This window comes from Hakea prostrata, chromosome 6 (genome assembly GCF_041222555.1).
Source record: "Hakea prostrata isolate BN-2017 chromosome 6, UWA_Hpros_2, whole genome shotgun sequence".
NCBI classification, from domain to species: domain Eukaryota; kingdom Viridiplantae; phylum Streptophyta; class Magnoliopsida; order Proteales; family Proteaceae; genus Hakea; species Hakea prostrata.
In genome coordinates, this window is record NC_142605.1 from 35,519,290 (window position 1) to 35,544,919 (window position 25,630).

At 39.0% G+C, this 25,630-nt stretch overlaps 7 protein-coding genes and 1 pseudogene across 9 annotated transcripts; 1 reads left to right on the plus strand and 7 right to left on the minus strand.

Moving 5' to 3' along the window:
• On the plus strand, window positions 1–2,471 carry LOC149013661 (gibberellin 20 oxidase 1-D-like). Of its 2 annotated transcripts, XM_089158477.1 has the most exons (4): window positions 1–108; window positions 606–1,234; window positions 1,346–1,667; window positions 1,772–2,471. In XM_089158477.1, the coding sequence occupies exons 2-4, from the start codon at window positions 627–629 to the stop codon at window positions 2,039–2,041; spliced, it is 1,200 nt and encodes a 399-aa protein (XP_089014603.1). In that variant the 5' UTR covers window positions 1–108; window positions 606–626; the 3' UTR covers window positions 2,042–2,471. The 2 variants fall into 2 exon arrangements, with proteins under 2 accessions (XP_089014603.1, XP_089014602.1); XM_089158476.1 differs by lacking the exon at window positions 1–108 and having other exon boundaries at window positions 271–1,234.
• Window positions 2,472–6,153: 3,682 nt separating this feature from the next.
• LOC149013662 (glyoxylate/hydroxypyruvate reductase HPR3-like) lies at window positions 6,154–11,055 on the minus strand. The gene is made up of 2 exons (XM_089158109.1): window positions 10,482–11,055; window positions 6,154–7,762 (listed from the first exon to the last, which is right to left on the minus strand). Exons 1-2 carry the CDS (start codon window positions 10,977–10,979, stop codon window positions 7,241–7,243), a joined length of 1,020 nt encoding a protein of 339 aa, XP_089014235.1. The 5' UTR covers window positions 10,980–11,055; the 3' UTR covers window positions 6,154–7,240.
• A 52-nt stretch (window positions 11,056–11,107) lies between these two features.
• Window positions 11,108–12,738, minus strand: LOC149013663 (glyoxylate/hydroxypyruvate reductase HPR3-like). Its single transcript, XM_089158111.1, has 2 exons — window positions 11,962–12,738; window positions 11,108–11,823 (listed from the first exon to the last, which is right to left on the minus strand). The coding sequence occupies exons 1-2, from the start codon at window positions 12,397–12,399 to the stop codon at window positions 11,278–11,280; spliced, it is 984 nt and encodes a 327-aa protein (XP_089014237.1). The 5' UTR covers window positions 12,400–12,738; the 3' UTR covers window positions 11,108–11,277.
• Window positions 12,739–13,702: 964 nt separating this feature from the next.
• LOC149013664 (glyoxylate/hydroxypyruvate reductase HPR3-like) lies at window positions 13,703–17,012 on the minus strand. Its single transcript, XM_089158110.1, has 2 exons — window positions 16,412–17,012; window positions 13,703–14,448 (listed from the first exon to the last, which is right to left on the minus strand). Exons 1-2 carry the CDS (start codon window positions 16,907–16,909, stop codon window positions 13,927–13,929), a joined length of 1,020 nt encoding a protein of 339 aa, XP_089014236.1. The 5' UTR covers window positions 16,910–17,012; the 3' UTR covers window positions 13,703–13,926.
• A 107-nt stretch (window positions 17,013–17,119) lies between these two features.
• LOC149013665 (glyoxylate/hydroxypyruvate reductase HPR3-like) lies at window positions 17,120–18,374 on the minus strand (annotated as a pseudogene). The gene is made up of 2 exons (XR_016173908.1): window positions 17,892–18,374; window positions 17,120–17,753 (listed from the first exon to the last, which is right to left on the minus strand). The product of XR_016173908.1 is annotated as a glyoxylate/hydroxypyruvate reductase HPR3-like (transcript).
• A 680-nt stretch (window positions 18,375–19,054) lies between these two features.
• Window positions 19,055–20,623, minus strand: LOC149013666 (glyoxylate/hydroxypyruvate reductase HPR3-like). The gene is made up of 2 exons (XM_089159160.1): window positions 20,095–20,623; window positions 19,055–19,822 (listed from the first exon to the last, which is right to left on the minus strand). Exons 1-2 carry the CDS (start codon window positions 20,530–20,532, stop codon window positions 19,298–19,300), a joined length of 963 nt encoding a protein of 320 aa, XP_089015286.1. The 5' UTR covers window positions 20,533–20,623; the 3' UTR covers window positions 19,055–19,297.
• Window positions 20,624–20,857: 234 nt separating this feature from the next.
• Window positions 20,858–22,384, minus strand: LOC149013667 (glyoxylate/hydroxypyruvate reductase HPR3-like). The gene is made up of 2 exons (XM_089159158.1): window positions 21,947–22,384; window positions 20,858–21,568 (listed from the first exon to the last, which is right to left on the minus strand). Exons 1-2 carry the CDS (start codon window positions 22,382–22,384, stop codon window positions 21,044–21,046), a joined length of 963 nt encoding a protein of 320 aa, XP_089015284.1. The 3' UTR covers window positions 20,858–21,043.
• Window positions 22,385–22,852: 468 nt separating this feature from the next.
• On the minus strand, window positions 22,853–24,531 carry LOC149013668 (glyoxylate/hydroxypyruvate reductase HPR3-like). Its single transcript, XM_089159157.1, has 2 exons — window positions 23,947–24,531; window positions 22,853–23,377 (listed from the first exon to the last, which is right to left on the minus strand). Exons 1-2 carry the CDS (start codon window positions 24,511–24,513, stop codon window positions 22,853–22,855), a joined length of 1,092 nt encoding a protein of 363 aa, XP_089015283.1. The 5' UTR covers window positions 24,514–24,531.
• Window positions 24,532–25,630: the final 1,099 nt, after the last annotated feature.

Consider the following 25,630-nt stretch of genomic DNA (forward strand, 5'->3'; position numbering starts at 1 on the left):
AGGAGGAACTTCTCTCTCTTTTGTGTGTCTTTTTTTTCCTGATCTGTCTAGAGTTCTTGCTAACAAGACACATTGGACATCAAGTTGAATTGAATTGGTCTGAATCTGGTAAGTTTATCTTGACATTAGCTTTCCAGTTCTAATAGATTGGTGGTTAGAACCAATCTGATTTCGTTCTATGGGGATATAAAGAGTAGTTGCGAATTATTTATTGGAAATACAAAGACATTTTTTTTGGGGTTAAAGAAATACAAAGACATAATACATCTATATTTAGATATTGTTGTGCCTGTCCATTTTGGATCTTCTTTGCTGACACACACATACATGAGTGCGTGTGGGTGTGGGGCAACAGATACCACACAAGGCACACGATATATACATAATCCAATTCCAGATTGAAGAGGGTAGTAGAGTAACAGAGAGAGAGAGAGAGAGAACAAGTGGGAGAAGAGCAGAGGCAAAGATCAGACTCCAAATGGGCTACCTTGGCTTTTCTTCTACTCTCATCTTCAATCTTTCTCTGTTAATCTAGAGTCATAAAGGTTGGTCAATCCATCTTAACACCCAAGTGTCTCAAGTTGTATTTCGAATCTGCTGCGTAGTGGAACTAGCGAGTATATACAATGACGATCGATTGCATTGCAAACGCATCGATGATGAGAGGTCCCTCGTCTCCACAGCAGCAGCAGCAACCACCGATGTCTCCAGCTTGTGAAGCAGATAGAAAAGATGAGCACCTGCAACAAAAGCCTCTAGTATTTGATGCCGTGGTACTTCAACAACAACCCAACATACCCAAACAGTTTGTCTGGCCAGATGATGAGAAGCCCAGTGCTGAGATACGACAACTCCATGTTCCTGTCATCAACTTTGGTGGGTTCCTATCTGGGGATCCTATTGCAGCCATGGAAGCGTCCAAGCTTGTTGGAACTGCCTGTGAGAAACATGGGTTTTTTCTGGTTGTTAACCATGGCGTCGACAGAGAGCTCATTGCAGATGCTCATCGCTATATGGACTTCTTCTTTGACATGCCACTCCATGAAAAACAGAGGGCTCAGAGGAAACCCGGCGAGCACACTGGTTATGCCAGTAGCTTCACTGGGAGGTTTTCCTCTAAGCTTCCATGGAAGGAGACCCTCTCATTCCGCTACTCTGCTGATGTACAAGCACCCACCAACATGGTAGAAGAATATTTTCTCGACTACTTTGGTGAAGGATTTGGGCAAGTCGGGTAAGACCAAATATCAAACACATAACTATCATGATCATTAAATACAAAAATCATCTTCTTCCATTCCTTCTCCAATCAAGCTTATAGTGTGCTCTGTTTTATTTTTTCCAGAAGGGTGTATCAGGAATACTGTGAAGAAATGAACAAGCTCTCACTGGGTATCATGGAGCTACTGGGGATGAGCCTTGGAGTCGGAAAAACCCATTTCAGGGAATTCTTTGAAGGGAATGATTCAATAATGAGGCTAAACTACTACCCACCATGCCAAAAGCCACATCTTACTCTGGGAACTGGTCCTCACTGTGATCCTACATCTTTGACAATCCTTCATCAAGATCAGGTCGGAGGTCTGCAAGTGTTTGCAGAAGACGAGTGGCGTTGCATAAGCCCCTGTTCTGAAGCATTTGTTGTCAACATTGGAGACACTTTCATGGTAAGTTTATAATTAATTCAGAATGACGCAATTCAGACGACTAAAAAAATGTATAAATTAACCTGGGAATGAGCCAAAAAAGTTGATTAATTTTTGGGTTTCAGGCACTATCAAATGGAAGGTACAAAAGCTGCTTGCATAGAGCAGTAGTGAACAGAGAGAAACCAAGGAAGTCACTGGCGTTCTTCCTGTGCCCACAAACGCAGAAGGTGGTCACACCACCAAGTGGGTTGGTAGACAAGGAGCACCCAAGAAAATACCCAGATTTCACATGGTCGTCGTTACTGGAATTCACACAGAAACATTATAGGGCAGACATGAAGACCCTGGCAATGTTCTCAGAATGGCTTCAGCAAGAAGAGAACAACGAATGAGGAGAGTGAGAGAGAAAAGCCTGACCGTCTCAGTCAGCTCTAACTCGTCCTTTTGTAAGATTCAAATATTTCTTCTTCGTCATCTTTGTAAACTGCCGAGGAAAGCGACTGCTTGGACTCTGGAGTTGAAGGAAAGAGCGAATAGAGAATGAGAGAGAGAGTAGAGTAGAGTAGTAGAGTAGAGAGAGAAGCGAGGATAGGAAAATTATATAATATAGAAAAAAAGGAAGGGAGGTTTCTGTGGGAGTAGAGAAAGATTGTTTTTTGTTTAAGATGTAATTTCCGATTTTCCTGGGGATTCGAAGGGGGAAAAAGACAAATTAGAGAACCACGAGCTAACCCAAGGGGCTGGTCCGACCATATTCCATGGGGTATCCAAGACTGGCCCACTTATTTGTATCACAATATCTATATGGAAGAGTATATTTAAATATTATATTGTTATCTATCTGAATGAGTTTCTGGTTGAATTAATTTTTTTTCTTCTTTTTGGATAAAAAGTAAATTTTTTGATAAATATTAACGTTTGAATCACAAAGATCTAGAAGCCAGGAGTCGATGATAACTGAACTTTTAGAAGCTTAACTGGATGAAATTCAACTAGTGACGAGTCTAGATTCTCATATTATGAAGTTTCTGAGTTTATTCTTTTTTTACTTTCCTCCCCCAAAAGGTTGAAAGTTTACGAGGGTGTGGAATTTGACCTAGGCTCTTATACACTCTTTGACAACAAAGACGGAATTTTCTCACTTTCTTGGCTTTCATCTATAGACATATGGCATGCAAGAATGATTCTTGTGTAAGTCAAAGATAATGATTCTTATCTATATGAAGTGATAAGGAGAAAATAGTTCTAATGAAATCTCATGTTTCCAACTTGCAAGTTTCGAGCAAAATTTAACAGGTTGGATGACTTGGGTTTAATTATATCCTAGGTTTAACAGAACAAAGCTCAAGCTACCAATCATAAGGATGTCTGCTCCAAACTCGTTTCCTTCCTGTGCCTAAACAGTTGTTGGATTCTCGAAAGAACCGACTCATTGTTGTCACTTGAGATCTAGATACTCTTTGTTATATCTTTCTAGGCATTTCTAGCCTAGCATGATCCCCACTCCCACACTCTTTCTCACCTTGCAGTTTCTTTTATAATTTATAATTATAATATATTTTTATTTAACATAAAGAAATTGGCTAAGGTTTAAGCAGTTGAAAATGGGTTGACTTTAGATTTTTAGCCTTACCCCAGCCCAAAGAGCCTATGAGGATATGAGCCCAATTGGCTCAGATGTAACAAATTTCACCAATGGGGCTTCATAAAGAAGAAAAGTCCTAGATAATCTCAATGTATCCTATCATGTCCTCTTGTAAATGTCCATGAACATACCATATTTTGCCACTTGATATATATATATCTGGATTCTGATCATGAACTCATTTTTGACAAACTAATCTCCAGAAGACCTTTAAGTCACAAATTTGACAAAGTAATGCAAATGGAACCAATTGAGCTACAAAACCCCATCTCTGTCTCTCTCTCTTTTTCTCTCTCTTTGAGGTTTACTGATGTCTTCCAATAGTGTATTAACAAGTTAAGATTGTCTGGCAACCCATGATGCCGATAATATCGTTTTCTGTTTCTTTATGAAATTTGGTTGTTTCTTCCTTGTTTAATCTGTTCCTTCTTTGTCTCTTGGTGGCAGAAGCAGATAGACTCATGTGTTCATTTTCTTCACCAATTATTATATTTTCACATGTAAACCTTTGTTTTTTCTTTTCTGGTCAAGCTATTCAAATATAAACCAATCCAAGGTTGATCTCTTTTATGATTTTATCTACCAACACTGTTGAAATCACCATATCAGCACCTGACCCAGTGGGTTTGGTTTCCAAGCATCAATTTCCAGAAAAAAAGTGCTGCAGACACCTCTTCAAAAATGCTTCTACAGAACGTTGCATGGTCAGCAGATTTGGTTGGTCATGTAGTTGACTCTTCTACTTGAATATGAGTGAGAGAGAGAGAGAAAGAGAGAGAGACAAGACTTATAAGCGTCTTCGCATGGAATAGATTCATTCAAATTTCCTTTTTATCTTTACCTTCTTATGTTCTTGATTCTCTTCTTTTGATTTCCAGTTGAATTTGCTGCACTAGATATATTCCATCATCTCCATTTTCCTGGTTTTTGTTCGATATCTTATGTTCTTTCTTTTGACTTTTACTGGAATCTATTGAACTAGATTTATTCTAACTATTTGAAGATACACAAACTTCCCATACAGATATATTCTACTTCCATAAACCTCTAGACTTAACACAGAACATAACAGAAAAAAAATTCTGATCTGTAGACCAATTAAGGGATTTCATGGCCTGTAGGACCAGACCACTCAAATGGAATGAATTCCTCCATTTGGATAAATAGTTACTAGTGAACTCTTCTCCAAGAATCTTATCCAAAGGAACAGAAAAATAATTCTTCTTCGAGAATATATATACATGTCATGTAGAGAAACGATCTGGCATCGTGAGGGTTGCATATGTGTAGGATAGAATCTTGACATATTTACTCAAACTGTTCTTAGTAGCAGTCATGCCTATGGAAGAAGTAAAATGACTACCAAGAGAGATATATAACTATTCGATGAAAGACTGTGTCAAGTATCCTATAATGGTAAAGATTTATACTAGAGTGGATTCTCATTAACATTGACTTCAGCATTGAGTCTAACTTAATTAAAACCTTAAACACAAGATATAGATTTAAACAATCAACATGCACTAATCCTAGTGCTCCTCCATCATTCTTTCACACCAATTATAAGACATAATTAAACCTATGGTTATTAATGTGCCATCAACTCTCTTCTTGGATCCCACTCCAACCCCAAAAGCCTATAGATACCCACAAGAGATTTATACTAGTTTGCTCCACATTCCCTTTTGCATAACATCCAAACAAGGCCACCATAGGAGAATCTCCCTTAAACAATTATCATAAGCATTAGCATGTTCGTGTGTTCATATATACATGAATGTGATTAAAATGGACAAAAGAAAAACCCTATAAGAAAATCCCCAAGGGAATTGCGATCATCTTTTGCTGTCATGATCACAAAATTCTCCGTTGATATTACGGTAGTACTAGCCGTGTTCAAGCAACTTTTTCTTTTTATTTATTATTTTCCCGCTTCTATAGAGAGTATCTTATTAAGGGAGAGTGGTCCTGTGGATTGATATGAATAATTCAAACTTTTTTTTAGACGATACAAATCGTCCATGATATGTAGCTTCATAAGAGCAAAAAAGGCAACAAAACACTACCACTCAAGAGCTCCAAAGCATAGCATTTTCCCTTTCTCTGTCTTTTTTTTTTCATTTGAAATTCTTTTTCTTTTCTTCATAAAGTTTTTCATTGGTAGTCCCCCCCTCCTCCCTCCATTCGCTTGTTTACTTTTAGTTTATCTTTCTTCACACCATGGGGGTAGTCTCCTCCCCACCCTAATAAGATAGGGCAGCAGTTTAAAAATAATGGAGTTGCTGTCTATTCCTAATTCCAAATCAATGAAAACTAATCATAGGATTTGATTCTCACTTTACTACTTAATTAAACATGATTAAAGTTCAGATTCTAGACTCAGCATTATATGAAAACCACAATTATAACAAAAGGCACAATCAGATTTATTTGTTCTAGATCATTTCTCTCTTTTCTCTTCATTTTTTTCTTTTCTGGGAAAGGGGGTGGGGTGGGGAGAAGAGAGAGAGAGAGAGAGAGAGTAATGTTTGTTCTCTACATATATGGTCTTTGTGTTGGAATGTGGGGTGGGGTTAGTTGAGGGGAGAAAATTTAATAAAGCCCGTGAAATTCAGGTGGTTTGAGTGAAGCCCACTTGACTCAGGCCCAGCCCAAGAAATTTTGGAATTCTTGGGCTACGTTGACCCAATCTAGCCCAGATAAACACGTACCAAGCCTACAGGACTTTTAGGGTCTGGTATAAGGTTTCCTGTATTTACAGACAAATTACACCCCATTCCCCATGTCATGTTCTTCGGTTGAAATTTTACAAAAATCTACGTGAAAAATAAAGCGCTTTTTTTATTTTTTTTTATTTTTAATTTTTAATTTTTTTTAAACTGCTCATCACATAGGAAGATGCAAGAGATTAAAATTTGACATGTGCCTAATTTAGATCATCTCTGAAATACCCATATGATCAAAATTACCAAATCACTTTTTTCATCTCATAAATTTTCTACGTATTAGACAAACACTCTAGCTTTGCTAGACAAAGTTAGTTATTAGGCTACGTGGTCAAAAAACTTTGAGATTGCAGTAAAGATTGTGTAGTCAGTGCAACCTTGGCGACCCCTGCCACCATATATTCAAAGGAGGACCCACGTTGTCAGTATTCAAAAATAAACCCCTCTCCTGAATGAATGTGTGGAGTGGGCCGTATGAAGAAGATTATCAATCCCAATTCATCACAGGCTAGCCCCACATTCTCATTTTCTTATGACGAGGAATTGCAATTAATTATTCAGGGCATGTTTCGTTACATGAGTTTAACTGTTTAATCGACGTGATTTTTGTAAATGCGCATATGTTTAACACTTTTATAGTAGGGTACCCATAAATCTATAGATTCACGTTTTTAGTATAAAAAGATGAATCTCTAGATTTCATGAATCCAAGAATTTTCACAACCAAATGGGTATAAATCTCGCACTCATGAATCCAGAGATTTGAAATTTCTGGATTCATGTAACTCTTTAGTCGATTTCAGCCAACATGACCTTGGCTGGATTTATGATTGCAAAGCCCAAGAAGTCAAGCCCAATCCTAGTTACAGTCTTCGCATAAAAATTCATGTTTTCTTTCTTTCTAGTCACCTGGGCTCTAGAAATGAAATCCAAATCAGAAACAGTGAATTCAATCCTGATTTCCGAAAATGTGTGTCTCAGGCTCTCAGCTGCGCCATCAGTCATATAAGGCATCTCGGCATTTGGAGGAAGAAAAAAAAAAAAAAAAAAGATCAGAAGAAAAAGGACAAGCACAAATCATGCGTAAAACAGAGCATTTATCTGATACTGAGCTTATTACAACTCAATTCTCACGTGAATTTAGTTTTTCTAAATTATTAAAAATTAAAAGAAAAAAAGGTAGAACGTTGGGGAAAGAGAAGAAGAAGAAGGGTTTTTCCTTAATCCTTCACCGGAGACAGTAAGGGTTTACCTGCAAAGAAAGCCTCCAAGTTGTCAAGGGCCAGTTTTGCCGAAGCAGCAAAGGATTCTGGTGTCAACACAGCTTTATGTGGAGACAATACAACATTATCCAACACAAAGAGCTCCTGGGGCACATCTGGTTCATTTTCATACACATCCAAACCGGCACCACCAATTTCCCCTTGCACCAAACACCGAACCAGCTCCTTCTCATCAACCAGAGCCCCACGTCCAACATTAATAATGACTCCTTTCTCTCCCAATGCTGACATTATATTCCTGTCAATCAGATGGTATGTTTCCTTGGTCAATGCACAAGAAAGGATGAGAACATCACTGTTAGCAGCAAGTTCATGGACATTTGAATAGAATGGAAATGCAACAGATGACTTTTTCTTCCTTGAATTGTATGAGATACTGCATCCAAAGGGCTCAAGCCTTTTTGCAACTTCGGAGCCAATATTCCCCATTCCAATAATACCAATACGCTTGCCCCCTAACTGCAATCATCACATAACCAAAGAAATAGGGGAGTAGAAGAATATTATACACCAAGCAAAATTCAGTACTCTGCAGTAAAAGCTCTGTAAGGAAGAAGGGATTTGTTGTCTTTTCTAAACCATTCAATCAGTCAAGTACTTGTTCTTACACACAGTTCATTAGAAACTGGGCAACAAAGTCCTTTTAAGATCATAAAGGCATGGGTCATTTGGATCACTTCTTTGATAGTGTTGTGTGGATAACAAGAACCTTAAAAGTTTTAAAGAGAACTAATATTATCATAAGACCACCCAATACATAGCAGAACATTAAGCAACAAAGAATTTTAAGTGCGCAGTTCTATTTCAAGGCTTTGGAGATAATTGCACAGAAATAAAGATGTGCACTCTAGAGTAAACAGGAAACAAGAAACAAGAAACAATTCAAGGGATGGTCACTAGAAATAGATGAGATAACAGTATTGGACAGATTAAAAAGTAATATAAACATCAGCGAGAGAAGAATTATAAAGCAATATTTTTCTGGTCTAGTTTATGTTTTTCTCCCCCCCAATTCTCGTTGAACAAGATCTAGTGCAAACTGATAAAGTTTCAACATAGGTGGAACACAAAAAGAAAAAAAACTGGAATTAATAACAACAAAAGTATCAATGTAAAGGCAAGTTGGTTGAGATTGATTGGATTGCTCCAGTAAGGAGTTATATGATGCACGGGGATTGGCACTGAGAAAAGACAAAGGAAGGAGAAATCTAACTCAAAATGTAAGTGGTGAGATAAGTCATGGTTTTCTTTTTCTCAATAAGGATTGATCATATCAATAATGAAAAAAATGAAAGGAATTACATCAGAAAAGGAGCTATACAAGACTAGATAGAAAAAACCAAGTCCCCAAACAAATTCAACAAAACTGAAACTGCGGTTGTCTTGTTGCATCCCTTTCTAAATCCAACACTCTCGAAGAAGGCCATTCCGTCACCAGTGAAGAGGTTTGCAACCTAGCTGTTGATTTTGCAATAAAATCAGCCAAAATATTTGTTTCCCTATAGCAATGGGTTATTTTCTTTATAATTCCTTCCATGAATGTAATCGAGGCATTCCACCTTTGCAAAGCAAACCATGGAAAAAGAGCCCTTTGTTTACGATTTAACTTATGATCGGAGTAGCGGAATAAAGCTAAAGAATTCTTGTTCAAATATCATCAACAGAAAGAAGAGAAGGAAAGTGATTTTTTGTCCCCGTACAAGATAAATCAGCAGGAACCCTAAAAGCTCCATGTAAAGTATGCATTTACCAGCTCTACATAAGGATTCTTATGTAAACCCTTGAAACGCCACCCGCAGTTTTGGACAATCGTTCCCAAGGAACTTCGGATCAAGTGATGATTGCATATGGTGGTCATCAAGGGAGAATTTTAAGTTCCTCAATGAGTTTCTTGATTAAAAATTGTTCTTTTCACTATAATGCAGTAGAGTGCAGGAAGAAGAATTGTACCTCACTTGGAAGCTATACGGATGAGCTTAGCTTCTGATTGTTAGCTTCAAACTAGATTAATAATGGAAGTTTTGTAGGTATCCTGTACCAGCTGGGATCGATGAAGTACAAAAGATAATAAAGCGAAGGTGATAGTTTCTTTTCAAGTCCTATTGGAGTGGCAGATTTGACGGTAGTAAAAATAGAAGCTTTAATTAAGAGGATGGAAATTGCAAGATAGATGCTGACAACCCATTTTGAGCAAAATCTTATTCCAAAATGAAGAAACACAGATGCAACATATTACTAGACACTATAGTGTCTGCATAACCCAATCAAGTATGACCTATCGAGTGCAGATGAAATGAATATCTCATTCTAGTTGGTTGTCAATCAACTACATGGTGGATGAATTCACTAAAGCAGGAACACAAACGGATTCAACATACTTGAGGGCCAATCCATTCTGTAGCATATTTTTAGGTGGTGCTCTTTCTGTATTATTTATGAGTTGACCAGTGCATCCTGCTACATATGTTTGTTTATGAAAGCCCAGGTTGGAGATATCCTTAACCTGTCATCCTTTTGCACAAAGTGGCCACTCTAAAGACTAGCCCCTGCATTTGCCAATCGGTTGCTTTTAAAGAATATAAAAGCAACAACTAAAATGTGAATGAGGGAGTAGAAGGTTATTTGATAGGATTAACCATATTAGCCATCTCTCAGCAACTACTCTCCTCTTAAAGCAGATTAGATAAAGGTCTCAGCAACTACTCTCCTCTTAAACATATTACAAGGTTATCCGAATGTGGAACTTGTTTATGGGCTCTAGATAAAGGTCTCCTGCACAAGAAGCTTTCAGGGGGTATCCCAGCAAATTCATTAAGACAAACAGAAAAAGATTTCTGTAATTGTAGGAAAGAAAGATTCATTTGAGTTCAGCCCCGAGAAACATAGATTTACTGAATTGAGGGAAAGAAATCCGAAAATGCAGATGGGGGAAAATGAAGAATTCTAATTGGGTTAAAGATGATTCATGTAACTGTAGAAAATAACTGAACCCCTCAAAAAGGCTAATGGGTTTGATCTTCATTGTTCACCGGACCAAAAGAACAAAGTAAATAATACAGTATTCGCTAAATCAAAAGAAAGCCAACAAATGATGCAGAGAAACAAAGTCAAATGAAAAGGAAAACAGGGAAGCTGGGACGAACCATGAAGTATAGAGGAGATGAGATAGAGATGATACCTTGGAACCAAGGGGATAATCCCCCTTGATGGGCCAAAGACCTTGCCGCACAAATCTATCAGCGGCGGAGACACGGCGGAGCACATCGAGAAGTAGGCCGACGGCAAAATCGGCAACATCTTCAGCGAAGGCAGGTCCAGCATTGGTCACTGCTATTCCCTTCCTCCGGCACTCGGCAACATCGATATGGTCAACGCCGACGCTGGTGGCGACAACACACTGCAAGGATGGAAGACATCCGATGATTTCAGAATCGATGCGGTGGAGACCTACGCAGGCCAAAGCTTTAACCGACTGAGCGTGAGTGGTCAAGAATTGTTGGGTCGACATGGATTTCTCTTCCAATGGCTTCAGAAGTCTGAACCTGTTGGCTAAAGGACCAAAAAATTGATCCAATGAGTGACCAAAAATCAGAAGCTCCGGTAGCTCAGCCTTTTGTTGTTGGGTTTCTTCGACTCCCCCACCGGCACCGGCGACAGCACTAGCAACGGTATCCATTGACGATGAATACTGAATCAGAGACTCAAAAATAACCCAATTTTATGGTAAGGTAGATTTCTTTGTGATTGTACAGCACCTTTATTAACAACTATTCTTTTGTATTTGTCTTATATGTTTATTTATTGATTACGGTTGCAAAAACGATTTTCTTTCCTTACTTATATGATAACGACACCATCCAAACAATTATTTTTTTGGGTTGAATACTGAACAACTAGTACAACAGAGTAAGCAAAATCAATTACGCCTCTCTTCGTATTTAATAACTTTTCAGAAGAAGAATCCTTTACTGTAATTACATCATGGATGGTAATATGGGTTCAGTCTTAACTTCTGAAACCAATGGTTTTTTGGAGAAGAAAGCCTTCAGATTTTCAAACACCAAATCCTGCAACGACTGATAGGATTCTGGGGAAGAAACCGCATTATGTGGAGATAATACAACATTATCTAACTCGAAAAGCTCTTTGGGCACTTCCGGTTCATTCTCGAACACATCCAGACCAGCACCTGCAATTTCTCCTTGCATCATACACCTTACCAATTCCTTCTCATCAATAAGAGCACCTCGTCCAATGTTAATCACAACACCTTTCTTTCCCAATGCCAACAGCACATCCCTGTTAATCATGTGATGGGTTTCTTTAGTCCATGCACAACAGAGGATCAGAGCATCGTTATTAGCTGCGAGTTCAAGCACATTTGAATAATATGGAAATGCAACTGATGGCTTCTTCTTCCTTGAGTTGTAGGAGATACTGCATCCGAAGGCCACAAGCCTTTTCGCAACTTCAGAGCCTATATTTCCCAGCCCAACAATCCCCACTCGTTTACCTCCTACCTGCAAATCACGACCATTTCATCCACATTAGAACTACCATTCAACAACTGCTACAATGCAAGATCATGAAAGATATTCACTAATCTCACAGCCCAGAAACACTATTAGTCTAATCAGAAGAGAGAAGAAGAATGATACCCTGGAGCCCAGAGGAAACTCGGCTTTGGTAGGCCAAAGTCCTTGACGAACATAGCGGTCGCCGGCGGAGATGCGTCTGAGGACATCGAAGAATAACCCAACTGCGTAATCAGCAACGTCTTCAGAGAAAGCATCGCCAGAATTTGCAATGGCAATGCCTCTTCGCCGGCATTCTGCTAAATCGATGTGGTTAAGACCGGCGCTGGTGGTGACGATGCATTGGAGTGAGGGAAGGCATCGAAGGACGTCAACATTGACAGGGGTAGCACCAGAGACGAGAAGGGCTCTCACAGACTGCAAATTTGTGGTCAAGAAGAGTTGTATGGGCATAGAAGATTCCCAGGCTTTGAGAAATCGGAATTTCTTTAAGAATCGATCTTCAGCAGAATTGATTGAAGGGACAGGACGGAGTTGTAAAACTATCGGTAGATCTTCCATTTCTGCTCCTTCGAAGAGGAATGAGAGTAGAATAGTGTACTAATGCATATCTACAGAGCAAAAAGGCAGAACACAAAAGGAACTGAATGGCAAGTAAGCATGGACATTGCCGAGCTCTTCCTTCGTATGACGACTCATGACTCAATTGCATTTTGCATTCCAAAGTAAAAACAGGGATGCTCCATGCTGACAACAAATCGTCGCCTATCCCACTAAAGACAGAATGAAAATTTTCTGTGATGGATTTTGGGTTTAAGGAAATTCAAACATCGATTTTGGATTTAATATTCTCATGTATATAGATGAAAACAGATCAGAAACAATCATAAGACACATGGGTTCTCCACTTCAGGTACAGGTTTTAGGCATGGATTTGCTATTTAATTTCTCCTTGATCATTTTCCACTTGCAATGAGTTTTATCAATTGCCTGGTTTTTATGTAAGACTTGTATAACATGCAGGCTTAAATTGGAAAAACAATGAATAACCCTTCCATTAATTTTTTGTTTTCTTCTTGTGACTGTTGAAAAGATTTATACATACAGTTTTAACACTTTTTAACTCTGCTTTCGTGCCCCACACCTTCAATTGTAGCTTCTCCTTCTCTTGCTCTGTACATGTTTTAAGTTTTAACTATGGAATTGCAATTAATTATTTAGGGCATGTTTGGTTACATGAGTTTGAAATTTTCAAATATTTAGAGATTTCAAATCTGTGGAGTCATAATTCATAAATTTAACTGTTTGGTTAACCTGAATCTATGGAAAGAAATTTATGGATGCATCTTGAAAAACTATTTAGTCGACGTGATTTTTGGAAATGCGCAAATGTTTAGCACTTTCACACCATTAACCATAAATCCACATATTCATTTTTTTAGTGTAAAAATATGAATCTCTAGATTTCATGAATTCAAGAATTTTCACAACCAAATGGGTATAAATCTCGCATTCATGAATCTATAGATTTGAAATTTCTGGATTCATGTAACCAAACATGCCTTTAGTCAATTTCAGCTAACATGACTTGGCAGGATTTATAATTTCAAAGCCCAATCCTAGTTACAGTCTTTGCATAAAAAGTCATGTTTTCTTTATTTCTTTCTTTCTTTCTTTATTTCTTTCTAGTCACCTGAACTCTAGAAATGAAGTCCAAATCAGAAACAGTGAATTCAATCCTGATTTCCGAAAATGTGTGTCTCAGCTGCGCCATCAATCATATAACGCATCTCGGACATTTGGAGGAGAAAAGAAAAAAAGAACAGAAGAAAAAGGACAAGCACAAATCATGCATAAAACAGAGCATTTATCTTATACTGAGCTTCATTACAACTCAACTCTAACGTGAATTTAGTTTTTCTAAATTACTAAAAGTTAAAAGAAAAAAAGTAGAAGGTTGGGGGGAAAGGCCTGAAACTTGCCAAAGTCATGCCACAAGTCCCTTTTAGGGGACAAAATAGGGGAGTGAGGTTGATTTTTAACCCACTAACAATCTCCACCATGCGAACAGAAAAAATGGGTTTTTCATTAATCCTTCACTGGAGTCAGTAAGGGTTTACCTGCAAAGAAAGCCTCCAAGTTGTCTAGAGCCAGTTTTGCTGAAGCTGCCAAGGATTCTGGTGTCAACACAGCTTTATGTGGAGACAATACAACATTATCCAACACAAAGAGCTCCTGGGGCACTTCTGGTTCATTTTCATACACATCCAAACCGGCACCACCAATTTCCCCTTGCACCAAACACCGAACCAGCTCCTTCTCATCAACTAGAGCCCCACGTCCAACATTAATAATGACTCCTTTCTCTCCCAATGCTAACATTAGATCCCTGTCAATTAGGTGGTATGTTTCCTTGGTCAATGCACAAGAAAGGATGAGGACATCACTGTTAGCAGCAAGTTCATGGACATTTGAATAGAATGGAAATGCAACAGATGACTTCTTCGTCCTTGAATTGTATGAGATACAGCATCCAAAGGGCTCAAGCCTTTTTGCAACTTCGGAGCCAATATTCCCCATTCCAATAATACCAACACGCTTGCCCCCTAACTACAATCATCACATAACCAAAGAAATAGGAGTAGAAGAATATTATACACCAACCAAAATTCAGTACCTTGCAGCAAAAGATCTGTAAGGAAGACGGGATTTGTTGTCTTTTCTAGACCATTAAATCAGTCAATTACTTGTTCTTACATAAAGTTCATTAGAACTGGGCAACAAAGTCCTTTTAAGATCATAAAGGCATGCGTCATTTGGACCACTTCTTAGATGGTGTTGTGTGGATAACAAGAACCTTAAAAGTTTTAAAGAGAACTGATATTATTATAAGACCACCCAACACAGAGCAGAACAATAAGCAACAAAGATTTTTAAGTGCACAGTTCTATTTCAAGGCTTAGGAGATAATTGCATAGAAATAAAGACGTGCATTTTAGAGAAAACAAGAAACAATTCAAGGGATGGTCACCAGAAATAGATGAGATAACAGTATTGGACAGATTAAAAAGTAATATTAACATCAGCGTGTGAAGGATTATAAAGCAATATTTTTCTGGTCTAGTTTATGTTTTTCTCCCCCCAATTCTCATCGAACAAGATCTGGTGCAAACTGATAAAGTTTGAACATAGGTGGAACACAAAAGAAACTGGAATTAATAACAACATGAGTATCAATGCAAGTTGGCTGAGATTGATTGGTCATGTACAAGAAAGATTACTGATTGCTCCAGTAAGGAGTTATATGATGCACGGGGATTGGCACTGAGAAAAGACTAAGGAAGGAGAAATCTAACTCAAAATGTAAGTGGTGAGATAAGTCATGGTTTTCTTTTTCTCAATAAGGATTGATCATATCAATAATGGGAAAAAAAAAATGAAAGGAATTACATCAGAAAAGGAACTATGCAAGACTTGATAGAAAAAAACCAAAGTCCCCAAACAAATTCAACAAAACTGAAACTGTGGTTGTCTTGTTGCATCCCTTTCTAAATCCAACACTCTCGAAGAAGGCCATTCCGTCACCGGTGAAGAGGTTTGCAACCTAGCTGTTGATTTTGCAATAAAATCAGCCAAAGTATTTGTTTCTCTGTAGCAATGGGTTATTTTCCTTTTAATTCCTTCCATGAATGTAACCGAGGCATTCCACCTTTGCAAAGCAAACCATGGAAAAAGAGCCCTTTGTTTACGATTCAACTTATGATCGGAGTAGCGGAATAAAGCTAATGAATTCTCGTTCAAATATCATCAACAGAGAGAAGGAAAGTGCCTTTTTTGTCCCAGTACAAGATAAATCAATACGAACCCTAAAAGTTCCATGTAAAGCATGGATTTACCAGCTCTACGTAAGGGTTCCTATGTAAACCCTTGAAACGCCACTTGCAGTTTTGGACAATCGTTCCCAAGGAACTTCTGATCAAGTGATGAATGCATAGAGTGGTCATCAAGAGAGAATTTGAAGTTCCTCAATGAGTTTCTTGATTAAAAATTGTTCTTTTCAATATAATGCAGTAGAGTACAGGAAGAAGAATTGTACCTCACTTGGAAGCTATACAGATGAGCTTAGCTTCTGATTGTTACCTTCAAACTAGATTCATGGAAGCTTTGTAGGTATCTCGTACCGGCTGGGATCGATGAAGTACAAAAGATAATAAAGCGAAGGTGATAATTTTTTTTAAAGTCCTATTGGAGGGGCAGATTTGACGGAAAATGAAGAAACACAGATGCAACATATTACTAGACTAGTTAACCCAATCAAGTATGACCTATCAAGTGCAGTTGAAATGAATATCTCATTCTAGTAGAAAATAACTGAACCCCTCAAAAAGGTAACGGGTTTGATCTTCATTGTTCACCAGACCAAAAGACTAAAGTAAATAATACAGTATTCGATGCTAAATCAAAAGAAAGCAAAGCCAATAAATGATGCAGAGAAACAAACTCAAATTAAAAGGAAAACAGGGAAGCTGGGACGAACTATGAAAGTAGAGAGGAGATGAGATAGAGATGATACCTTGGAACCAAGGGGATAATCCCCCTTGATGGGCCAGAGACCTTGCCGCACATATCGATCAGCGGCGGAGACACGGCGGAGCACATCGAGAAGTAGGCCGACGGCAAGATCGGCAACATCTTCAGCGAAGGCAGATCCAGCATTGGTCACTGCTATACCCCTCCTCCGGCACTCGGCGACGTCGATATGGTCAACGCCGACGCCGGTGGCGACAACACACTGCAAGGATGGAAGACATCCGATGATTTCAGAATCGATGCGGTGGAGACCTACGCAGGCCAAAGCTTTAACCGACTGAGCGTGAGTGGTCAAGAATTGTTGGGTCGACATGGATTTCTCTTCCAATGGCTTCAGAAGTCTGAAACTCTTGGCAAAAGGGGTAAGAAATTGATCCGATGAGTGACCAAAAATCAGAAGCTCCGGTAGCTCCGCCTTTTGTTGTTGGGTTTCTTCTACTCCCCCACCGGCACCGGCGACAGCACTAGAGATGGTATCCATCGACGATGAATACTGAATCAGAGACTCAAAAATAACCCAATTTTATGGTAAGATTGAATTCTCTGTGATTGTACTGCACCTTCATTAACAACTATTCTTGTGTATTTCTCTTATATGTTTATTTATTGATTACTGTTGCAAAAAACGATTTTCTTTCCTTTCTTATATGATAACGACACCATCCAAATAATTATTTTTTTTGGGTTGAATACTGAACAACTAGTACAACAGAGTAAGCAAAATCAATTACGCGTCTTCGTTTTTATTTACTTTTCAGAAAAAGAATCCTTTACTGTAATTACATCATGGATGGTATTATGGATTCAGTCTTAACTTCTGAAACCAATGGTTTATTGGAGAAGAAAGCATCCAGATTTTCAAACACCAAATCCTGCAACGACTGATAGGAATCTGGGGAAGAAACCGCATTATGTGGAGATAATACAACATTATCCAACTCTAAAAGCTCTTTGGGCACTTCCGGTTCATTCTCGAACACATCCAGACCAGCACCTGCAATTTCTCCTTGCATCATACACCTTACCAATTCCTTCTCATCAATAAGAGCACCTCGTCCAATGTTAATCACAACACCTTTCTTTCCCAATGCAAACAGCACATCCCTGTTAATCATGTGATGGGTTTCTTTAGTCCATGCACAACAGAGGATCAGAGCATCGTTATTAGCTGCGAGTTCAAGCACATTTGAATAATATGGAAATGCAACTGATGGCTTCTTCTTCCTTGAGTTGTAGGAGATACTGCATCCGAAGGCCACAAGCCTTTTCGCAACTTCAGAGCCTATATTTCCCAGCCCAACAATCCCCACTCGTTTACCTCCTACCTGCAAATCACGACCATTTCATCCACATTAGAACTACCATTCAACAACTGCTACAATGCAAGATCATGAAAGATATTCACTAATCTCACAGCCCAGAAACACTATTAGTCTAATCAGAAGAGAGAAGAAGAATGATACCCTGGAGCCCAGAGGAAACTCGGCTTTGGTAGGCCAAAGTCCTTGACGAACATAGCGGTCGCCGGCGGAGATGCGTCTGAGGACATCGAAGAATAACCCAACTGCGTAATCAGCAACGTCTTCAGAGAAAGCATTGCCATTGCCCAGAATTTGCAATGGCAATGCCTCTTCGCCGGCACTCTGCTAAATCGATGTGGTTAAGACCGGCGCTGGTGGTGACGATGCATTGGAGTGAGGGAAGGCATCGAAGGACGTCAATATTGACAGGGGTAGCACCAGAGACGAGAAGGGCTCTCACGGACTGCGAATTTGTGGTCAAGAAGAGTTGTATGGGCATAGAAGATTCCCAGACTTTGAGAAATCGGAATTTCTTTAAGAATCGATCTTCAGCAGAATTGATTGAAGTGACAGGACGGAGTTGTAAAACTAACGGTAGCTTTTCCATTTCTGTTCCTTCGAAGAGCAATGAGAGTAGAATAGTGTACTAGTGCATATCTACAGAGTAAAAAGGCAGAACACAAAAGGAACTGAATGACAAGTAAGCATGGACATTGCCGAGCTCTTCCTTCGTATGATGACTCATGACTCAATTGCATTTTGCATTTTGCATTCTGAAGTAAAAACAGGATGCTCCATGCTGCCAACAAATCGTCGCCTATCCCACTAAAGACAGAATGAATTTTCTATGATGGATTTTGGGTTTAAGGAAATTCAAACATCGATTTTGGATTTAATATTCTCATGGATATAGATGAAAACAGATCAGAAACAATCATAAGACACATGGGTTCTCCACTTCAGGTACAGGTTTTAGACATGGATTTGCTATTTAATTTCTCCTTGATCATTTTCCACTTGCAATGAGTTTTATCAATTGCCTGGTTTTTATGTAAGACTTGTATAACATGCAGGCTTAAATTGGAAAAACAATGAATAACCCTTCCATTAATTTTTTGTTTTCTTCTTGTGACTGTTGAAAAGATTTATACATACAGTTTTAACACTTTTTAACTCTGCTTTCGTGCCCCACACCTTCAATTGTAGCTTCTCCTTCTCTTGCTCTGTACATGCTTTAACTTTGGAAGCCTGAAAAGCCTATCTCGAATTAAAAGAAGTCGGATGGAAGTCTCTTGTATGAGAGAGGAATATAAATTGTCATCAAATTGGCCACATTTTATTATGGTATAAAAGGAATAACTTGTACATATTCTTAGTTGTGTGTCTTTGGAAAATACAAGTTTTCCAAAGATTACAAGAATAACATTTATAAATGCAGAAATTTGAGCAGGGATGACATTCAAATCTCTTCATGAGACCACCACGTAATGATGGTTGGTATACTGCAAAGTTTTTTCCTTGATGATCAAAGTGTGTGTTGTTGATGTAATCCTGCAGAATGGGTCTTATCATTCATCCTTCACCTCAGAAACCAATGGTTTACCTGAGAAGAATGCCTCCAAGTTGGCTAGCACCAACTCATGCAATTCTGAAAGGGATTCATGAGTCAAAACAGCATTATGTGGAGACAATACAACATCATCCATTGCAAGAAGCTCTTCAGGTACATGCGGCTCATTCTCAAACACATCCAGACCAGCACCTCCAATTTTTCCCTGCATCAAACACTGGACCAATTCCTTTTCATCAATAAGAGCTCCCCTTCCAATATTAATGATAACCCCATTCTCTCCCAGTGCCAACAGCACATCTTTGTTAACAATGTGGTGTGTTTCTTCAGTCAATCCACAACAAAGGATGAGAACATCACTTTTTGCTGCAAGTTCACAGACATCTGAATAGAATGGAAATGCAACAGATGGCTTCTTCTTCCTTGAATTGTAGGAGATACTGCATCCAAAGGCCACAAGCCTTTTTGCAACTTTAGAGCCTATATGTCCCAGGCCAATAATCCCCACACGTTTTCCACCTAACTGCAATCCCCACAATTTCATCCACATTAGAACTACCTCGACATTGAAACAAAGAAGGCATATTTCTTTGTTTCAGCGACAAGCTAATTCAGATTCGAATTTTGTAAGGAAATAAGAAAGCTAGAACCTGAGCAGCTGATGCATATATTGTGGTAAATGTGTTTGAGAATAAGCACCAAAAAGTCCTACTTCTTAACCTTTCTCATTCCATGAAAAGAATTCAATGGGGATTATAACTAGAACTAATAGATTAAAAGGGAGAAGATTGATACCCTTGAGCCAAGAGGGTAGATGCCCATCGTAGGCCAAAGCCCTTGGCGAACATACCGGTCGGCAGCGGAGATACGCCTGAGGACATCGAGATAGAGGCCAATTGCGCAATCAGCACCATCTTCAGAATAAACATCACCAGCATTGGCTATGGTGACACCTCTACGATGACATTCAGGCAAATCGATGTGGTTGAGACCGGCAGTGGTAGTGACAACGCATTGGAGGCACGGAAGGCACCGAAGGACGTCCACAGTGACAGGGGTAACACCAGAGACAAGAAGGGCTCTCACGGACTGCGCATGCGTACTCAGAAAGAGTTCAATGGGCATTGGAGACTCCCAAGCCTTAAGAAATCTGAACTTCTTCAAGAATTGATCTTCAACAGGAGCAATTAGAGGAACAGGACGAAGTTGCAAAACCACCGGTAGCTCCTCCATTTCTGCTCCTCGTTGCTGTTCTTTTTCTTTCTTCGATGAGGAATGGATGTAGATTAGTACATTTATTAAGGAACAAAAAACGAGCTGGAAAGGAATGAATCTTGCCGAGCTCTTTCATCTTGTAATGATTTCATGACTCCACCTTGCTGTCGTTTACATACTTTGGATTTTCATGAGACAGTTCCCTTCAAATCGTTGGTCGCAGTTGCAGTATGGACGTTAGTGATGAACAAACGTAATCAAGAGCTTGGTTGGTTCAAAAAAGACTCTAGTGGACTTTTAGAGATTTGAGTGACGAAATCAAGAGATTCGAAAATATTCATTACTCATGACGCATTTAAAGCGTGACCCACTTGCATTAAAATCAAATACATGTAAAACGTCTCCAGAAATTGGCCCAGAGACCTGTGAAGAGATGATTGATATTCAAGTTTTTTCAAGAGACCATGCACTGCATAACAATTATTAATTTATATACTGTTACGTGTTGTTTATTAATCAAATGCAGAAATCATTCATCCTTGAACTCAGAAACCAAGGGTTTATCTGAGAAGAATGCCTCCAAATTGGCTAGCAGCAACTCATGCAATGACACGAAGGATTCTGGAGTAAAAACAGCCTTATGTGGAGATAATACAACATTATCCAAATCACGAAGCTCTTTTGGTACATCTGGCTCATTCTCAAACACATCCAGACCTGCACCTCCGATTTTCCCCTGTATCAAACACTCAACCAATTCTTTCTCGTCAATAAGAGCTCCCCTTCCAACGTTAATGATAACCCCTTTCTCTCCAAGAGCCAACAGCACATCCCTGTTAATGATATGGTGTGTTTCCTTGGTCAGTGCACAACAGAGGAAGAGAACATCACTATTTGCTGCAAGTTCAACCACATCTGAATAGTATGGAAATGCAATCGATGGCTTCTTCTTCCTTGACGTGTAAGAGATGCTGCAACCAAAAGCCACAAGTCTTTCTGCAACTTTAGAGCCTATATGTCCCAGACCAATAATCCCCACACGCTTACCTCCTAACTGCAATTATTTACCACAATTGCATCCACATCAGAACAACAATTCACAAACTAGCCATTTTCAAACCTTGGCTTCATAAACATGGCATATCGTATCCAGAGGTTTCGTAATTAATAGGCTTGGATTGTTTCCAAACCCTCTGCTTAATATTGTAAAAACCCAAAACACAGACAACTGACATGAAACAAGAATGCAATTTGGAGCTGGTTTAAAGGTAATCTGAAAAAAAAATGCTCAAGGTTTTATTTACCACTACATACCAATGCTTCGATGAAATCGAGAGAAAAAAACAGATTACTATGAATGCCCATAAACGAATTCGATCAGGAAGAATACTAGAAATATGAAATTCTTAGGGTTTAGAAGATTGATAGATACCCTGGAGCCTAGAGGATAATCGCCTTTGGTAGGCCAAAAACCCTGGCGGACGTATCGATCGGCAGCGGAGATATGTCTGAGGACATCGAGATAGAGCCCAATTGCATAATCAGCAGCGTCTTCCGAGAAGGCATCGCCAGCATTGGCTATGGCGACACCCCTTCGCCGGCACTCGGCCAAATCGATGTGGTTAAGACCGGCGCTGGTAGTGACGATGCATTTTAGAGAAGGAAGGCATCGAAGGGTGTCAGCGGTTACAGGGGTTCCACCAGAGACGAGAAGTGCTCTCACCGATTGTGCATGTGTACTCAAGAAGAGTTCGATAGGCATCGAAGACTCCCAAGCCTTCAGAAATCTGAACTTCTTCAAGAATCGATCTTCAACAGGAGCAATTGCAGGAACAGGACGAACTTGTAATACCACCGGCAGCTCCTCCATTTCTGCTTCTCGTTGTTGTTCTTTCTCTTCATCCTCTGGTGGAGTACTAATATACTAGGAAAGACCTAAAAAGTTTCTTTTCATTATTTTCTTTCGGTGGGACCTAGGGTTTGGAGAGCTGTCATTTTCATCCCCTGCATTTTGCATTTTGGGTGGAGTTCGAATCGCACAGTTGGTTGTTTGGAATTTGGATTATTACAAACTGACGAATTCATCTATGTTCTCTGGTTCTTGACAGCCATTAATGGATTTCACTGTCATGAATGAAGCAACTTAGCTTTACACCATTGTCTTCCTATGCTTTATTCTTTAGAATTCTTTCGCAAGGAATGAGAAACCCTAATTCTAATCCACCTTGTCAAGGGCTTTCTGAAAAGCAGAGCATACAACCCAACAAAATGATCAACCCTCCTTGTTGTTCAATATAACAAATTGGATTCTGAAGAAAAGACAAGATGATCTTCCATCTTATTCATCCCTCACCTCAGAAAGTAATGGTTGATTTGAAAAGAATGCTTCCAAGTTGGCTATCACCAGATCATGCAATGCTGAATTGGATTCTGAAGTAAAGACGGCTTTATGTGGAGATAACACAACATTATCCATGTCACGAAGCACTTTGGGCACATCAGGTTCATTCTCAAACACATCCAGACCAGCACCTCCAATTTTGCCTTGCATCAAACACTGAACCAGCTCTTTCTCATTGATTATAGCTCCACGTCCCACGTTCACAATGACTCCTTTCTCTCCCAGTGCCAAGAGTACATCCCTCCCAATTATGTGGTGCGTTTCCTTTGTCAATCCACAACAGATGATGAGAACATCAACATTAGCTGCAAGATCACGAACATCTGAATAGTATGGAAATGCAACAGATGGCTTCTTCTTCCTCGAGTTGTAAGAGATGCGGCAGCCAAAGGCAACAAGCCTTTTTGCAATTTCAGAGCCTATACGTCCCAGCCCAACAATACCCACCTGCTTTCCTCCCAACTGCAAGCACCAGCATTTCATCCATATATCAGAACTGGGGTTCATAAAACTATTTCCTGAGCAACATTTAAGCGCCACAAATGGTGAGAAAACCACTATTAGAATGTGGTGTAGCATAAAGTCAGAGAGTTAATTTCAGTAGATATTTAGAAGAAACAAAGACAGCACATCTTAAATTGCAAATGTATTCGAAAACCCTTGATTTATATGGAATATAAGTTGAACACTTGATAGATGTGCCACGAAAATTCCCTAGAATGATACAGAAACGGTATTTAGAATCTTAATTTAAACAGAACAGGCAACTGAGTTATTTAGGCTACGAAAACTGCACCGAAAGTTCATGAAGGATATTCACTAATTCCATAGTATCATCATAGCAAATACTTCCAACACTAGACAGAAAACCCATTAGTCTAATCAGCTTTTGTTGTCTATTATTGCTATTAGCAAGGCAACAGCACATCTCAAACTCTGGGTAGCACCGAAAAGGCATAATAATTGAAAGAAACAAAGAAGCAAACAGGTAATCTGCCTTAAGAAATTGAATTGAGCAAAACGACACATACCCTGGAGCCTAAAGGATACTCGCCCTTGATAGGCCAAAGCCCCTGGCGGACATACCGATTGGCAGCAGATATACGTCTGAGGACATCTAATAAGAGCCCAATGGTGTAATCAGCAACGTCTTCAGAGTAAACATCACCAGCATTAGCTATGGCAATACCCCTCCTCCGGCACTCAATCAAATCAAGGTTGTTGAGACCGGCACTGGTAGTGACGATGCATTTGAGAGACGGTAGGCACCGAAGGGTGTCGTTGGTGACAGGGGTACCGCTAAAGCAGAGAAGGGCTCTCACAGACTGCGCATGAGTGGTCAAGTAGAGGTCCAGGGGCATCGACGATTCCCAAGCCTTGAGAAATCTGAATTTCTTCAAGAATGGATCTTCAGCAAAAGCATTTGCAGGTACTGGACGGAGTTGTAAAACCACTGGTAGCTTCTCTGGTTCTGCTTGTGGTTGTTCTTTTTCTTCATCTGCCATGAACGAAGTTTGGTGCTGATAAAACAAAAGAATGTCTTCTGTTGACAGAGCTCTGGAAAGACTTGAAGAACTTGAATGGGTGGGACAAGTCATGCAATGATGCAACTAGCCACAAATAATTTAATCAGTTTTTCTTTTTGGGTTAACAAATACAAATTACAAAGAAAATCAAATGTATAAAGATGCCTTTTCATGCCTTTCAAAAGCAAGAGCATAAAACATGAACAGAGAAAGCAAAAAATTTGGATTTTTGACCGATTCTGTCCTTATAAGTGGGAAAAATTAATGGATGTCCACTTTTAACAAAATCATAAATTGTCCCTTATTCACTGTTAGTTTAAAATTTATTTTCTTAAATTTGAATATAAAATGGTAGATTTGTCTTCATTTGTGGTAAATTGATGTTCACCACCGTCTCTTGCTAGAAAAATCTTTCTCCGAAAACCACCATCTTCCAGTTGAAGCTCAAGGTTCTTGTTCTGCAAGCTCTTTCTAACTTGTATGCACCGTGATCATCATTATGTTTTTCACCATATTTTTTTCATTTTTTTGTTTTCCCTTACATTTATCTACCTGTCTCCTTTGGTTTCTTGGGAACTACTGTTGAAATCCATTTTCACTTTGTATATTTAGTTTTCCCCTCTCTAAGTTTATTTCTTCAAGGGATTTGTTAGAATAGTTAGAATTCGAACAAGTTTTCATTACATAGATGTTTTTTTCTTTCGTTATTTCAGTAATCGCAACATATTAGGGTTTCATCATAGTTGAAATTTTGGGATTGATTGTATAAGTTTATATGGATAAGTTCAACAGTTCGGTATCTCTAAGTACTTTGAATCCTTTATAGGGGATGTAGAAAAATCCAATGCATTTGATGAAGAAAGGGAAGGGAAACAAATGCCAGAACTTTCATTACGGAAACGGTATTTTTGTTTTAATAATAAAACTAGATTAGATCTGCTTTAAGAGAGATTTTTTTTTTTTGCAGAAATGATGATGGGTGAATTCTGACCAAGGTTTAAAGTATCGATATCAAGTATCATATCAGTCAAATGATTCTAAGAGACGTATCATCATATATCGAGTATTGTATTGTACTGGCGAATATATTTTAGAGTAATAAAATAGAGAGACGTATCGGCTAGTATCGCATCATATCATGAGATACTTTAAACCTTGCTTCTAACAGGTATTTTCCAACAGGCAAGGC

Excerpts from the sequence above, each read along its gene's own strand:
- LOC149013662 (XM_089158109.1), bottom strand. The coding sequence starts at position 10,979 with ATGGATACCGTTGCTAGTGCTGTCGCCGGTGCCGGTGGGGGAGTCGAA. Across the intron at positions 7,763-10,481 it reads ATTATCCCCTTGGTTCCAAG|TTAGGGGGCAAGCGTATTGG; the intron begins GTATCATCTCTA and ends TGATGATTGCAG.
- LOC149013667 (XM_089159158.1), bottom strand. The coding sequence starts at position 22,384 with ATGGAGGAGCTGCCGGTGGTATTACAAGTTCGTCCTGTTCCTGCAATT. Across the intron at positions 21,569-21,946 it reads ATTATCCTCTAGGCTCCAGG|TTAGGAGGTAAGCGTGTGGG; the intron begins GTATCTATCAAT and ends AAATAATTGCAG.
- LOC149013661 (XM_089158477.1), top strand. The coding sequence starts at position 627 with ATGACGATCGATTGCATTGCAAACGCATCGATGATGAGAGGTCCCTCG. Across the intron at positions 1,235-1,345 it reads GAAGGATTTGGGCAAGTCGG|AAGGGTGTATCAGGAATACT; the intron begins GTAAGACCAAAT and ends TATTTTTTCCAG. Across the intron at positions 1,668-1,771 it reads ACATTGGAGACACTTTCATG|GCACTATCAAATGGAAGGTA; the intron begins GTAAGTTTATAA and ends TTTGGGTTTCAG.
- LOC149013663 (XM_089158111.1), bottom strand. The coding sequence starts at position 12,399 with ATGGAAGATCTACCGATAGTTTTACAACTCCGTCCTGTCCCTTCAATC. Across the intron at positions 11,824-11,961 it reads AGTTTCCTCTGGGCTCCAGG|GTAGGAGGTAAACGAGTGGG; the intron begins GTATCATTCTTC and ends CGTGATTTGCAG.
- LOC149013668 (XM_089159157.1), bottom strand. The coding sequence starts at position 24,513 with ATGACTTGTCCCACCCATTCAAGTTCTTCAAGTCTTTCCAGAGCTCTG. Across the intron at positions 23,378-23,946 it reads AGTATCCTTTAGGCTCCAGG|TTGGGAGGAAAGCAGGTGGG; the intron begins GTATGTGTCGTT and ends TGGTGCTTGCAG.
- LOC149013666 (XM_089159160.1), bottom strand. The coding sequence starts at position 20,532 with ATGGAGGAGCTACCGGTGGTTTTGCAACTTCGTCCTGTTCCTCTAATT. Across the intron at positions 19,823-20,094 it reads TCTACCCTCTTGGCTCAAGG|TTAGGTGGAAAACGTGTGGG; the intron begins GTATCAATCTTC and ends TGGGGATTGCAG.
- LOC149013664 (XM_089158110.1), bottom strand. The coding sequence starts at position 16,909 with ATGGATACCATCTCTAGTGCTGTCGCCGGTGCCGGTGGGGGAGTAGAA. Across the intron at positions 14,449-16,411 it reads ATTATCCCCTTGGTTCCAAG|TTAGGGGGCAAGCGTGTTGG; the intron begins GTATCATCTCTA and ends TGATGATTGTAG.